This window comes from Echeneis naucrates, chromosome 20 (genome assembly GCF_900963305.1).
Source record: "Echeneis naucrates chromosome 20, fEcheNa1.1, whole genome shotgun sequence".
NCBI lineage: Eukaryota > Metazoa > Chordata > Actinopteri > Carangiformes > Echeneidae > Echeneis > Echeneis naucrates.
In genome coordinates, this window is record NC_042530.1 from 6,231,493 (window position 1) to 6,245,697 (window position 14,205).

General features: G+C 40.6%; 2 protein-coding genes across 5 annotated transcripts; one reads left to right on the top strand and one right to left on the bottom strand.

Annotated features, from left to right (window-relative positions):
* Positions 1-653: 653 nt before the first annotated feature.
* On the top strand, positions 654-10,926 carry nphp3 (nephronophthisis 3). Of its 3 annotated transcripts, none has more exons than XM_029529552.1 (27): positions 654-1,426; positions 1,521-1,646; positions 2,375-2,525; positions 2,755-2,907; positions 3,018-3,151; positions 3,403-3,563; positions 3,682-3,838; positions 3,975-4,049; positions 4,135-4,305; positions 4,415-4,518; positions 4,635-4,749; positions 4,857-5,000; positions 5,093-5,190; positions 5,287-5,389; positions 5,520-5,602; positions 6,003-6,141; positions 6,386-6,550; positions 6,655-6,749; positions 6,853-6,975; positions 7,068-7,257; positions 7,440-7,681; positions 7,866-7,941; positions 8,029-8,156; positions 8,621-8,861; positions 8,948-9,073; positions 9,215-9,330; positions 9,445-10,926. In XM_029529552.1, exons 1-27 carry the CDS (start codon positions 1,103-1,105, stop codon positions 9,611-9,613), a joined length of 3,909 nt encoding a protein of 1,302 aa, XP_029385412.1. In that variant the 5' UTR covers positions 654-1,102; the 3' UTR covers positions 9,614-10,926. The 3 variants fall into 3 exon arrangements, with proteins under 3 accessions (XP_029385412.1, XP_029385413.1, XP_029385414.1); XM_029529553.1 differs by having other exon boundaries at positions 6,006-6,141; XM_029529554.1 differs by lacking the exon at positions 654-1,426 and adding an exon at positions 1,751-1,776 and having other exon boundaries at positions 1,540-1,646.
* uba5 (ubiquitin-like modifier activating enzyme 5) lies at positions 10,912-14,069 on the bottom strand. Of its 2 annotated transcripts, XM_029529555.1 has the most exons (12): positions 13,785-14,069; positions 13,628-13,673; positions 13,226-13,315; positions 13,003-13,112; positions 12,832-12,918; positions 12,661-12,745; positions 12,446-12,550; positions 12,211-12,338; positions 11,991-12,126; positions 11,778-11,853; positions 11,587-11,693; positions 10,912-11,350 (listed from the first exon to the last, which is right to left on the bottom strand). In XM_029529555.1, exons 1-12 carry the CDS (start codon positions 13,934-13,936, stop codon positions 11,273-11,275), a joined length of 1,200 nt encoding a protein of 399 aa, XP_029385415.1. In that variant the 5' UTR covers positions 13,937-14,069; the 3' UTR covers positions 10,912-11,272. The 2 variants fall into 2 exon arrangements, with proteins under 2 accessions (XP_029385415.1, XP_029385416.1); XM_029529556.1 differs by lacking the exon at positions 13,785-14,069 and having other exon boundaries at positions 13,231-13,315; positions 13,628-13,652.
* Between the last annotated feature and the right edge of the window lie 136 nt (positions 14,070-14,205).

The following is a 14,205-nucleotide window of genomic DNA, read 5'->3' on the forward strand; positions in this document are numbered from 1 at the left end:
TTGTCTCTGGGAGCGTCACCTTTAACCACAACGCCACCATGCTGCTCAAGGGTTAGGGTTAGGGTTAGGTACACTGCAGAGAAGTGGTAGATGGGTTAGGGTTAGGTACACTGCTGAGAAGTGGTAGATGGCTTAGATTTAGGTAGGCTGCAGAGAACTGGTAGATGGGTTAGGGTTAGGTACGCTGCAGAGAAGTGGTAGATGGGTTAGATTTAGGTAGGCTGCAGAGAACTGGTAGATGGGTTAGGTTTAGGTACGCTGCAGAGAACTGGTAGATGGGTTAGGGTTAGGTAGGCTGCAGAGAACTGGTAGATGGGTTAGGTTTAGGTAGGCTGCAGAGAACTGGTAGATGGGTTAGGTTTAGGTAGGCTGCAGAGAACTGGTAGATGGGTTAGGGTTAGGTAGGCTGCAGAGAACTAGTCTAGTGACGTCAGTGACTAACGTCACACTCCGTTACAATGAACAAATGACTTGAAATAAAGATCCGTTCATTTTACGGAACGAGTAAAAGACCTGAGTCAGTAAAAAGATCCGAACTTCCCAACAATACCAATGTGCAAAGAAGGTAATTTGACTTTCGTCAAGTTTGGCTTAAGCGACTTCCCGTATTTTCGACTTGTTACCAAGGCAGCCAGGAAGAAGCCGAGAAGAGAGCGGACGGTGTACGTGTGCTTATTTTTTCAGCCTAACTTCGTTTGGTTTTTTTTCGCCAAGATGTGAAGTTTTAGTCAACAATCTCCTGAAGCTATAGACACAGACTTTATCGCTGCGCTAATTGATACAATCTCTTTAGTTTTTTCACTGTTAAATGTCTGGTTAGCGCGGTTTTTAGCTGTCTTTGCGCTACCTGAAGCTAGCCAAACACAGCGGTGCTTCTCGTTATCGGTCAAATAGAGAAAAAACAGAAAACAAAAAACGTTTTCACTGCAGATTCTCCTGTCAGCCCCCGGCAGACCGAGAGATATTTCAGAAAGCAAGTTATATTTGTCGCAGCAGCTGTTTTGAGTCTGTAGTATAGCACAGCATCATAACACGTTTAATGGTGTGCATCGTTGCCCTCTGTTTATCAGATATGGGCATCCGAAAAGTTTAGGCTGCCATCATGGGCACCGCTTCCTCTTTGGTCAGCCCAGGAGAGGTGATTGAAGATGGATATGGGGGTGAAGGTGGGGAAGCCTGTGAGATCCCGGTGGAGGTCAAACCCAAAGCCCGACTCCTGCGCAGTTCCTTTCGCAGAGGACCCCGGGTCATTGGGGCCAGCTTTAAATCTACAGGTTCTGTGGATCTGGAATATGCTGCAGAGTATGAAAGACTCCGTAAGGAATATGAAATCTTCCGTGTCAGCAAGAATAACGAGATATCATCTATGCAAAAGAAGGAAGCCAAACTGGATGAGGAGAACAAGAGACTGCGAGCTGAGCTGCAGGTAAAATAAGTAAACTGTGGCTTCACAGACCACCAACCCCTTATGGCTTAATAACTTCTCATTGTATTTGTAATATTTCTCAATATGACACCAGGCTCTACAGAAGACTTACCAGAAGATCCTCAGAGAAAAAGAAGGTGCTCTTGAAGCAAAATACCAAGCTATGGAGAGAGCTGCCACTTTTGAACATGACAGGGACAAAGTGAAACGACAGTTCAAGGTAGCCCACCTCACATATTACTGTAAAGCAGGGCAAGTTGTAGGATCAGAGCTTTAAGGGTGCTTAAAAAATCCATTTGTAATTTTGGACTATTCTTCCCATAGTTAAAGATGAGCATCAGATTTTCAAGGTGAGGAAAACAAGTCTGAGAAGGTGTGTGACAGTAATTTTAAATATCAGATAAGGAGATAAGGTGGTCATTATACCTCCAGTCCACTCAGAAACACATGTAGATATATTGGATATATAAGAACAAATTCAATTTCACAGTGGCAGCTATGTTCTCAATTGTCCATCATAATATAAACAACTAAAAGTACAAATACTTTCCTGCATAAGTGACTTCGTACGTATAGTCTATTTATATAGGATAACACAGTAACTTCAGGACAAGCAAGATGGAGTTCAGGTTTCAGGACAACTGCTAAAATTGCAGACTGTCCTGGATTTTTCATGGCCATCTGCTCACTCTACTGTGGGCATTAAAGTCATCATTTTGATTTCACTTTATCACCTGAACCTTGCTCTTTTTTCTTGTATGTGGCCAGCCAGTCTATCCATATGCTGGCTATACACATAATCATACAAAAACACACAGGCATGAACACACTCACACACAGGACAAGTTATTGTAATACTCAATTTAGGTGTGCTTGAGCACCCCTAAACAAGCATTATCTTGACTAATGATAGTTGCAACCCTAATCTGTTGGTTAAATGACCACCAGATTTTCCGTGAGACCAAGGAGAAGGAGATCCAGGATCTTCTGAGGGCTAAAAGAGACTTGGAGGCTAAACTGCAACAGTTCCAGGCCCAGGGCATTCAAGTCTATGACCCAAATGATTCTGACTCAGATGACAACCAAACCACTGTCACTGGTAAGACCTAGAAGTCTTTATTTAATATTTATTCAGTCATCAAGCAGTCAGTCTGTTCTGCATCCTCTTTACTGTTCAGGGTCAATGGAAGACAAGAGTAGTGACCTTTAGTTTTTATCCCATACATAGCTTTGTATATTCTGAAATAGTAAGCAACAGGCATCCCATATCTTAATATATCATCGAGTAGCAAAAGAAAACCATTATTTTATTCTGTGTATGTCTTTAGCTGCAGGGACTCAGTGTGACTACTGGACTGGTGGTGTTTTAGGAAGTGAGCCCTCTATGGGCAGCATGATGCAGTTGCAACAGACCTTCCGGGGACCTGAATTTGCACACAGTTTGATAGATGTGGAGGGACCATTTGCAAATGTGAGCAGAGGTGAGTAAACTTGTGTGTCTGTGTATGTTTGTGTATTGACACTTTGTGGAATACATTTGTCTGTCCATTTGTTTTATTTTTACGCCGTCCTTTGTAACTTTATTTGTCAGATGACTGGGATGCTGCTGTCGCCAGTTTGCTTCAGGTCTCCCCTCATGTGCCCCAGGCCTTATGGAGTAACACAGTTCGCTGCTACTTAATCTTTACCCAGGAGACCAAAGCTGAGGTGGATGTCTTCATTAAGGTTGGTTTATTGTGGTACTCTAATACCAAAAAACCCAGGCGTAGGTCTTAACAAAGGATAGTTGTTTTTTATTGAAACAAACCTACAGTTAAACCTGCTCACAGAGGTTTAATATAAGACTGTCTTAAGTCTCATGTAAATGTCAGAGTGAAAAACTATTATGGGCTGATCTGATTTCAAATACCACATTTCTCAAGAACTGCCTACTTAATCCCTGTTTGGGAAACACATGCTTAATGTTTTTGTTACAGAAACACTCTCCTGTGTTAAGGAAGATGTGTGAGGGTCTTGGGCATTTCTACTTGAACATCTTCTTCCCTGAGGAAAGTGCTGCCTCGTATGCTTTGGAGCGTAAGCAGGAGATTGAAAGGAGCTCTGTGTGTGTCCTGCTTCTCAAATCTACTGTCACTAGGTACAGGATGTCCTACCTACACTAGAATGTCTCAATTCAAAGATAGTTGCACACTGATTAAATTCTTTATTTATACATTTTGTTTTTTTGTTTTGTTTTTCTTGCAAAATTCATGTAGCTCTGTTGTGGAGGATGGTGAGGAAGCTTTTGTGAGGAATCCAGATGGCCATCCACTGGTGCTCTACCTCAGGACCGGTGAAGATCACAATTTGACCGGACCCACCAGACAACTGTTAGAAAGGGTCAATGCTGCAGACAAAGCAGCTAAAGTCAAAGTGAGTGAGCACTTTGAATATTAAATGAACAAGGCAAAAAAGGATCCAAGGATCCAGGACAGGCCAAAACCTGTTGGTTTATGCCTTTAAAGCTACTTTTTGCTAGATGTCTTGTGCTTTGTTTTGTTAAACTCAGGTGGTGGATCATAGTGGTTCTGTAGAGGATGGGGCTGACCTAATTTATGCTCAGCTAGAGAAACTCATCAAACAGGTACATAAAGTGATCCAATACATCAGCCTTTTCATCACAGTAATGAATATTCTTTTAGACTCCTGATTCTACCCTGTCCTTTCAGGAGCTGCTGGGCCTTGAAGCAGCAGACATTGACTCTAAGGACTCTGGGATAGAGGAAGGGCGAGAGGAAGACTCTGGAGATGTGCTGTGGGACCTACATGATGAACAAGAACAGATTGAGTCCTATCAGCAGGCTTGTAGCAGCACCACCTCTCAGTTAGGCTTCCAAAAGGTAAGATGAATATTCCCTTATCACATCCTCAACCTTCCACTTAAATAATTTCTCATTTAAATTCTCTGGGTTTGTGTTGTATCTGTTATCTACTTTATCTTCTACTCAGTATATAGATCGTTTGAATGACATGATAGCTGCTCCGCCTCCCACTCCTCCACTGCTGGTGTCTGGTGGTCCGGGCTCAGGAAAGTCTCTTCTGCTCTCCAAATGGTGATTTATTCAACTCAGTTCTTCCTCATTCAAATAAATTGATTTAAATTTCAGGATGTTACTATGAAACCTGTCACTGATTGTTTTTGGTGTACTTTATTATTTAATCTGTTCAGGATTGAGCTGCAACAAAAGCAGTCTCCCAACACCTTGTTCCTTTATCATTTTGTTGGTCGTCCACTTTCCACAAGCTCTGAACCAGTTCTCATTATCAAACGCCTCACAGTCAAGGTACAATATCTCTATTTTTGTCACCGGCTTACTTCCACTTTTTGTCTGACAGAAATGTAATTCTTTCTAATGTAACAGCTGAGGGTTATGTATCTGTTGTTACATAGCTCTTGCAGCACTTTTGGTCCATATCTGGCTTGTCCATGGAGCCTAGTAAGATCTTAGAGGAGTTTCCACGCTGGCTGGAAAGGCTCTCAGCACGCCATCAAGGAAATATCATCATCATCATAGACTCTATTGACCAAATACAGGTACAAGCCAACTTCTTTAACCAGGATTCCACACACAAATTAATTTCCCCCAGGATAACTTGGAACTATATAGTTTGTTTTCTTTTTTCTAGCAAGCAGAAAGACACATGAAGTGGCTGATTGACCCGCTCCCTGTCAATGTTAGAGTGGTGGTATCTGTCAATGTTGAGACGTGTCCTCAAGCTTGGAGGTTGATTACATGTTTCATTCTGGTTATTTATTGCATTTTATAATAAAATTTCAGTTATACCTCTCAAATATCATAACACATTAAATATCACCTCAGGTTATGGCCCACACTGCACTTGGACCCACTTATTCCCCGAGAGGTCAGGAGTGCTGTAAATGCAGAATGCCAGAGTATGGATCTCAAACTTACTAAGGACCAGGTAAACATTTATTCCACCATTCCCCTTTTTAAAAACTTTATACAAGTTCTGAAGTTGTGGAAATGTATGTGGAATCACTGGCAGGTATGTGTTTGGTGAAAACATCACTCTTAAACGTATCTTTGAACAGGAGAAGAAGCTGGAACGGCACTGTCGCTCTGCATCAACCTGCAATGCATTGTATGTCAAACTACTGGCCAGGATAATCACCGGGTTAGTTAATACTACTTCTTATTCTAAACACATTAAATATCACAGAGCAATATCTTTCTTGAGGAAAAGCACCTCCACCTCCAACATGTCAAATCACTGCTTCTGATTCCAAATAAATAGTATATCTGCTTTCTCCAGTCCTTTTAAAGTAAAGAGTAAAAAAAAAAAATGCATATCCCAAGTAAAGTCCTCTTTGTGTTTTTTCACTACTCTCAAAAGAAAGGATACAGGATATACACTTTTCATTGCAATGACAAGTTAAAAAAAGGTGAAGTTTATGCAATTTGTGTGAAACATGGCATAGCTGTCTTCATTCTGACTTTGATGTCTCTGGATTTGTGTCTTTGTATGGTTTAACTATTACTAATTTGATTGTGTTATATATGTTCCTCTTGCTCAGCAGTAGATCATGTTGGTCACAGGAGAAGAGCATGGAGCAGTGTTTGCAGTGTCAGGACACTATGTCACTTTACCGCCTGGCACTCAAGATGATGCTGAACTGCCTGAATACAGACAGAGAACGACATATAATGAGAGAGGTGACACATGTTTTGATAAATTAACTTTTAACCATTGAAACAAAGTTTTTGCATGAGTTTTTGATTGACTCAGAAACTTGTGTTTCTAACTAAGCTATAATTTATTTATTTTGTTTCTTTTGATTAGTTGTGAAATCACAAATATAAATCTGGTCTCATTTGGCCTCACACTATCATACGTCCACTATGGGCTTGTTTCTTCTGAATGTAGCTGAGTAATATGTGATTTTATGTCTCTTCTCAGTTACTGTGCCTTGTATGTGCCAGCCATAATGGAGTCAGTGAATCAGAAGTACTAGACCTCTTCCCAGAACTAGAGTTACCTGCTCTGTCCTCTATGCTGTACTGCCTGAACAGACTGTGTATTGTAACCCTGCGCTGTGGGCTCATCAGGTTCCAGCATCTGCAGGTTATTATTCTCCTTGATCAGTGAAATTTGTGTCATTATATATAAAATGAGAACAATTGTGATATTCATGGGACACAAAATTTATCAATGTGACTGTCTGCCAGGCTTGGGAAGCTGTTAGGTCAGAGTTCCTAAGTGGAAGAAGCAGTGCTGCTACTTACAGAGACAAACTCATCAGCTACTTCAGCCAACAACTCAGGTGCTTCAGAGTGATTATCCTCGCTTTCTGCAACAAAACAAACAGATATGTCAGTAAAGTACAACCTCTGACATTGTGTCTGTATGTGTGTGTGTGTGTGTAGCCAGGACTGTGTGACATGGCGTGTTGCTGATGAGCTTCCTTGGCTGCTCCAACAGCAGGAGGACAGGACTAAACTTCAGCTCAGCCTCTTGAACCTGTTTGTATCTCAAAACCTCTACAAAAGGTACAAAACGAATATATGCACAAGATTAGTGCACAGAGTATCTGATTTGTCAAGTCATTGTCTTAAAGGCGTATGTTGTTTTCATTTGTCAGGGGCCATTTCTCAGAACTTTTGGCCTACTGGCAGTATGTTGGCAAAGATAAAAGCTCAATGGCCAGTGAGTACTTTGACTCCTTGAAACACTATGAGAAGAGCTGCGAGAATGAAGACGGCATGACCAAGTTGGCAAATCTGTATGAGACTTTAGGACGTTTCCTCAAAGACCTGGGCCTTCCAAGTCAGGTGGAGTATAAATAAATCTAACCCTAACCCTACTATTCACTGCATAGATTTTTTGTTCATCATTTGCTTTTTCATTCAACATGAGTTACTAATACATACAAAGTCACAAGCACAATTTGTCTACTCGGAAAGTGTACACACAAAAGTGAAATGTATCTACTTTTGTCTGTCTGTTTGTCCAGGCCGTAGCCCCTTTACAAAGGTCCCTTGAGATCCGGGAGACAGCTCTCGACCCAGACCACCCCAGCGTAGCTCGCTCCCTTCACCAGCTGGCTGGGGTTTATGTTCAGTGGAAAAAGTATGGCAATGCTGAGCAGCTGTACAAGCAGGCCCTGGAGATAAGTGAGAACGCCTATGGTGCAGAACATGCCAGTGTAGCACGAGAGCTTGAGTCACTCGCCATGCTTTATCAGAAACAAAACAAGTAAATGAGCCTTTTTTGATGATTACATGCTTCATTTCTATATAATTGCTGCTCATGTTGTAAAGTTTACTGATTATTCCAGCTGAGCATCCCTCATGTGTAGATGTCCTTAATCCCCCAAAACAATCGAAAGTCAGTTTTAATGACATGTTTAATGGCTCACACCTGGTTGTTTTACGATCAGATATGAACAAGCAGAGAAATTGAGGAAGCGGTCGGTGAAGATACGTCAGAAAACTGCTCGCCAGAAAGGTCATATGGTGAGCATATTTCTCATATATCCACGTTTAGTCATTCTCCCTTAATCAGTCATATTGTACAGGTCTTTTGTTTTTCCTTACTTTCAGTATGGCTTCACTTTATTGAGGCGCAGAGCCCTACAGCTGGAAGAGCTGACTCTGGGTAAAGATTCTGCTGACTGTGCCAAGACACTCAATGAACTGGGTGTCCTGTACTACCTCCAAAACAACCTGGAGTAAGTCACACATGTTACTGCTGGTACACATGGACCAAGACACTTTACAAATTATTATACAGCAGAATGGGGGTTAGAGCGGTTGCCGCACAATAAGGAGGTTGTGGGTTCACTTTCCAGGCCTGGGTCCTTTCTCTGCAGAGTTTGTGTGTTCTCGCCGGGCCTGCATGGGTTTCCTCCCACCGAACAAAGACATGCATGTTTAGGTTAATTGGTAATTCTAAATTGTCCGTAGGTCTGAGTGGGAGTGGTTCTTCATCTCTGTCTGCCTCTGTATGTTGGCCCTCTGATGGACTGGTGGCCTGTCCAGGGTGTACCCCACCCTCACACAATGTGAGCTGGGATTGGCTCCAGAACCTCCCACAACCAGAAGATTGAATGAAATGTTTTCTGGGAAACACATTTTGTTTGTTTCATATAAATCCGTTAATTTCTTTGAATATGTTTTTCTTTGCTCTTACTAGTGCAGCCAAGATTTTTTTGACCCGCTCTCTGGAGATGCGTCAGCGTGTCCTTGGTCCAGATCACCCAGACTGTGCCCAGTCCCTGAACAACCTGGCTGCACTGCACACTGAAAGGAGGGAATATGAGACAGCTGAGGACATGTATGAGAGGGCACTGGACATCCGCAAGAAAGCTTTGTCCCCAGACCATCCCTCGCTGGCATACACGCTCAAACACCTGGCAATGTTGTATAAACGCAGAGTGAGACATGTGCTTGTTGATAATGAAACTTTTGAAATTTTTCTTGAACATAGAGATACTGAAATCCAGATGTGTGTCTTTTACAGGGGAGACTGGAGAAGGCTGTGCCACTGTATGAGCTATCTCTGGAAATCAGGGAAAAAAGTTTTGGTCCCAAACATCCCAGTGTGGCCACCGCACTGGTCAACCTGGCTGTAATATACTGCCAACTGGTGAGATTACCTTCCAGACAGATTTCTGGGCTTTCATTTGTGAATATCATGTTTATATTTAAATGGCTGTTGTTATCATGTGTGGTTACATTTTAGTTTGTGTTGGGTAAAATTTATGGTGAATTTCTTTGTCGTTGGCAGAAAAAGCATAGTGATGCCCTACCTCTTTATGAACGTGCACTGAAAGTGTATGAGGACAGCTTGGGGCGCTCTCATCCACGAGTTGGAGAGACCCTAAAAAATCTTGCCGTGCTTAGGTACAGTGATTGACGTTATCTTTAACTTTTGGTTTATCTGCAGTAAGGCCAATATTTGCTTTTACAGTGAAGAATTAAAAAAAAATCTTTTTGTTTTTCTGATTTTGTGAATAGCTATGAAGAGGGTGACTTTGAGAAGGCTGCAGAGCTTTACAAGCGTGCAATGGAGATTAAAGAAGCAGAGCCATCACTGGTATGTGGAAATGCTCCATCCCGTCATTCCTCTAGTGGGGACACATTTAGTCTGAGGGGACCTGCTCCCCCTCCACATGCTGCAAGGTGACTAATTTCAGCCACTAATGCCACATCAAACATCTGTACCATAGAGTGCATCAGTATTTAAAAACCCACATCATCCTGGTCATAACACTGTGACTGGTTTGTCTAGAAGGAGGTTTTCAGATTTTTCCTATATACTGTCCCTGAAGCTTTATGAAGTCATATATATATATATATATATATATATATATATATATATATATATATATATATATATATATATATCTCGGACATAATTATTTGTAGGAAACATTGAACTTGTGTTAAATTTGGCCTTTTTAGGACTGGGAACTGGGAACTTAGGTTTACATTAATCTTAGCTAAGTCTCTTAAAGTCCCTTTGCTTCACAGTATTATTAAAATCACAGCAGGTTTCTTTACCAGCTTGAAATCACTCCAGCAAGGTTTAGCATCTTCTGATCTATTTGTGATCGAACAGACATTTATGCTGTTTTCCACTGTGCAACTGATATTTTTCTGCACATTCTTTTGAGTTTTTTAAACTCTAACTTTTTTTTTTTTTTTTTTGATTCACTTAGATTTTCAATTTCAAATGAATCAAAAATATAGCAAAAGGTCTTCTCATTCAAGCTTCTCTTGAGGAGATGCCATGTGAACTGTTATGTCTATAACCTGCTATGAGCCTGTCAGTTTATCTTAAGTTCTACCAAAAATGTTTGAAAATATTGGTTTGAGTATCACACCTCAGTCACTTGTTTCCAAGTCCACATTCCAGATACTCAAATCAATAATATCAGAGGCTGCCGTCTCTCTAAAATTAAATGAGGTCTCCAGTTTTTGTATTTAACCAGTAAAGTACCTAATAGTATTATGTGTTTTATTCTAAAAAAGGAAAATATAAGGTCCATGATAAGACTCCAAAACAATCTTGGAGCACCAACCATGCCTGAGCACCAACTCAGGAAGTGCTTTTTGGTTTTGGTTATTCAAAACTAAATGTACATATTTATTCTTTTTATAGAAGGGATTTGCCAAAAATACGTTGGTGCCCCATTAATGTGTTAAAGTGCAATGAAACTGCCATCTATTGTCTAAATGAATGTACATGAAACCAAAAGGGACACAAAGTACAAAAAGTGTCATTGTAAAATGTAGTACATAACATATATTGTTTATATCTATATGTGTACTCACACATTTAATATAATGCAATACAAAACTGTAAAAGCTGTACAGAATAACACACAATCACATCCAAAATATTGAGCTTGTATTCCATCTAATAAATACTTTATTGAGACAACTTGGTTGATGACATTGTTCATTAATTTTAGCAGATGCTTTTTTTTTTTTTTTTTTTTTAAATAAAGCTGAGTGAATGATAGAGCACATACATAAGACTATAAGGAAATGAACTGATAAATGTTAATACACAAACAATGATATCATTTTGCCTTTATAAACATTTTAGCAGACTGCTGTGCTACACACATTCCCAGTAATTCACACTAATTCATTAACTGTTTATTTTTGGTGTGTTTGAACACATCACTGGCAGTACTTTCCATGCATTCTCATATTTTAGCTGTTAGAATAAATTAATTATTTGGCTTTGACTTTAGTCCTCAAGGAGCCACAGTCAGGCTTTAGCAAGCAATGAAAATCCATGTGAAACAAGGCAAATATATTCTCAGAATGCCACCTATAACTTTCTCATCTGCGCCATTAAGTCTTCTAAGCTCTGTTCAGTCTCCTCCACTGTTGCTCCACTTGCTGTATCCTGGTTCAAACAAAAGAAAAAAAATATATGAAGATTTTTTCTTTCATTCCCAGACTTTCACCATCAGTATGATATGAAATATATATACACTTTAGAAAAATGTCTGCTGTTTATTAAGTTTTGTGAAGTTTAAAGTTGAGTTTCATTACGTCAAAGTGCTTTAACCTTATGAAATCAAACATTTTATAAATAAATACATCAAGTCTTTTAAACCAGCTTGTCTAAACAATACTGACCTCAGTTGGAATGGTATAAGCCACAGTGATGCCCTCTGGGAGGTCAGGCATGGTGCCTGATGCAGCCTGTAACTCTGCGTCAGTCACTTCTGATACTAGCTCAATACCTGTACATAAAAATGTGTGTAAATACAGGAATATAACATGTTAAGGATCGAAAACTATTAAAATTTCAGTTGTGTTTCATTCACCCCACTCATTGTCTTCATGTACGACCTCCTCCTCTTCCTCTACAACTTCCACCTTGGGTCGCTCTGCTTCTTTCTTCTGAAGGAAAAAAGTTACACAGATTGTTGTCATTTACTTTTGCACCATCCCACCTTAATCTGTTGTTGAACAAGTTTGGTTCAGTATCACTATCCTCTATCACATTGTAATGTCTGAAAAGCAACAGGCGTACACACCTTGTATTCCTCCTGCTGTCTCCTGCAGTGGCGGTCGTTACACTGAGGATTGGCTTTCATGGTCATGGTGGGAAAGAAATCCTGCATGGCATTGTAGCCAAGATAATAACTGACAGTGCCAAACTTTAACAGATACCTGTGAGGCAAAAAAAATACAAGTTCTACTTTTTAATGTACTGTTGTCAGATGTCTTGGTTGGCTATTAATGACATCGTCTTACTTGAGGACGTTTTGGACCAGGATGCCTGCGACCACGCCCATAGTTGTCGGTAAGCTGGCAGCACACACACCTTCCCTCTTTAGGGTCTTCTCATCAATGTTGGCTGCCACTACTAGGGGCGGAGCACACTAACAAAGGATTTTAGTGTTGAACACCTTTATTACCAAATCTTTACGGCTTGAGTATTTTCATTGTACATTTAATTTTGTTTGTGTGTGGTTCTTATGTGACTTACAGCAAAGCAGGCTGTCTCTCCAGGAATAATGAGCTGGATGTGACCAGATACAGCGTTCTCACTGACACCAGACTCCATCCAGATCTGACCTAACTCATTACATGCCTGGGGAAAACAAGATAAGTTTTTAAACACGCACAAGGGCGGCATAAAAAGAACTGTGTGTACTATAGAATCTATCATCATCTGTCTTTTTATGATCATGATGCACCTACTGTATTAATAGCCATCCTGGCCTCAAAGTTGTCCACACAGCTGAGGACCAAATCGACCGGCATCCCCTCTTCCAGTCCTCCATAACTGAGAAAACACAGAATAACATGAGGTCTTGTTGTAATGTGGGGACAAAAAAGAAGAACTAGAATTTGGAAAATAGTAATGCCAACCTGATGCGATCCATGAAATGTGTGAAATTGTCCATAGTAGTAATATTGTAGTTGTGGGTCTCAAATGACACATCTGGGTTAATGTTTCTGTTGGGGGAATTGAGTGATCTGTTAGCAATAACACATGTGATGGCTTTAGGGGAAAAGTAGTCAAGTGTCAGCAACGTTAACCTGAGTGTGTGCTCTGCTGCTTCCACTTTACTGAGGCCTGCCTGGTGAGGCTGGAAGAACAGTCGGTTCATATTGGCCAGCTCTACTTTATCATAGTCAAAGAGCAGCAGCTGTGATGGAAAAGGATAAAACTGAGCAGCACTAAACACAGACACACAAACTTTCAAATGGAATGAATTGAAAGCGAGACAATGTGGAATAAGTAATTAAACATTTGTATTACCTTACCAATGCCACATCTAGTGAGCATTTCAGCTGTTACGCTGCCGACGCCGCCAACACCGACTACAGCTACTGTGAATGTCCGGATTTTCTGTCAAGAATTAAAAATGAATACATTTTTAAAAACCTGTGAAGATTAGTACTAATCCTAATTCGTGCAGAACCATTCATATTTACATACAGTAATATTTTTGGCCAAAATGTACTCAGTGTGGCAGTGCATTTTTTGATCTAAAACGAGGTCATTCATGTTTTAACATGAGGATCACATGGTCTGTAAAAATAATGTAAGGACAGGCTCAAACGTGAACCTCTACACTGAAAGTATTAAATGCTTATATTGTAACTTCTGTTAGGGCCAGAGCACAAACCCAAACTTTTCTTTTTAAGGATCATATCATACCTCATAATCATCCACGATGCCCATTCTCTTCAGAGCCATCAGACGACTGCGATGAAAACACAGCCGTGATTAGCCACCATATGGGCTGAGTGAGTCATTAGGTGTAGTCCCTGAGCGCCGTGAGCAGCTCAGACATCCTCTGTCAGAAGAAACTCACCTGTATGGGTTTGAATCAACAACTTCGGCGCTCATTTTGTCGATCCTCGGTCTGTGAAGAGCATCCTCCATGGCACTCTGCTTCTGCTTACACTTTATCAGCTCATTCTCCAGCTCTCTGACCCGCAGCTTCAGTTCCTCTACTGTCGCCATCAGTAATCATAAAAACACAACTGCACTCTCTCAATAAAGGGCTTTGTTATAATTATCAAAATAAACCCGGCCGACAGAGACGTTTTAAACCGACACGGAAAGTACACGTCTTCACACTCGAATCAGCTGTCTGTGCGTGTGCTCCGTTATAAAGAGTCCGTGTAGAAAACGAGTGAAAACACCTCAAAGGTTCCTACATCCTAGGTGTATTATGTGAACATCCATCAAGGGATAAATGTTAAATATTGTATTTTTTCATCAAAGACACT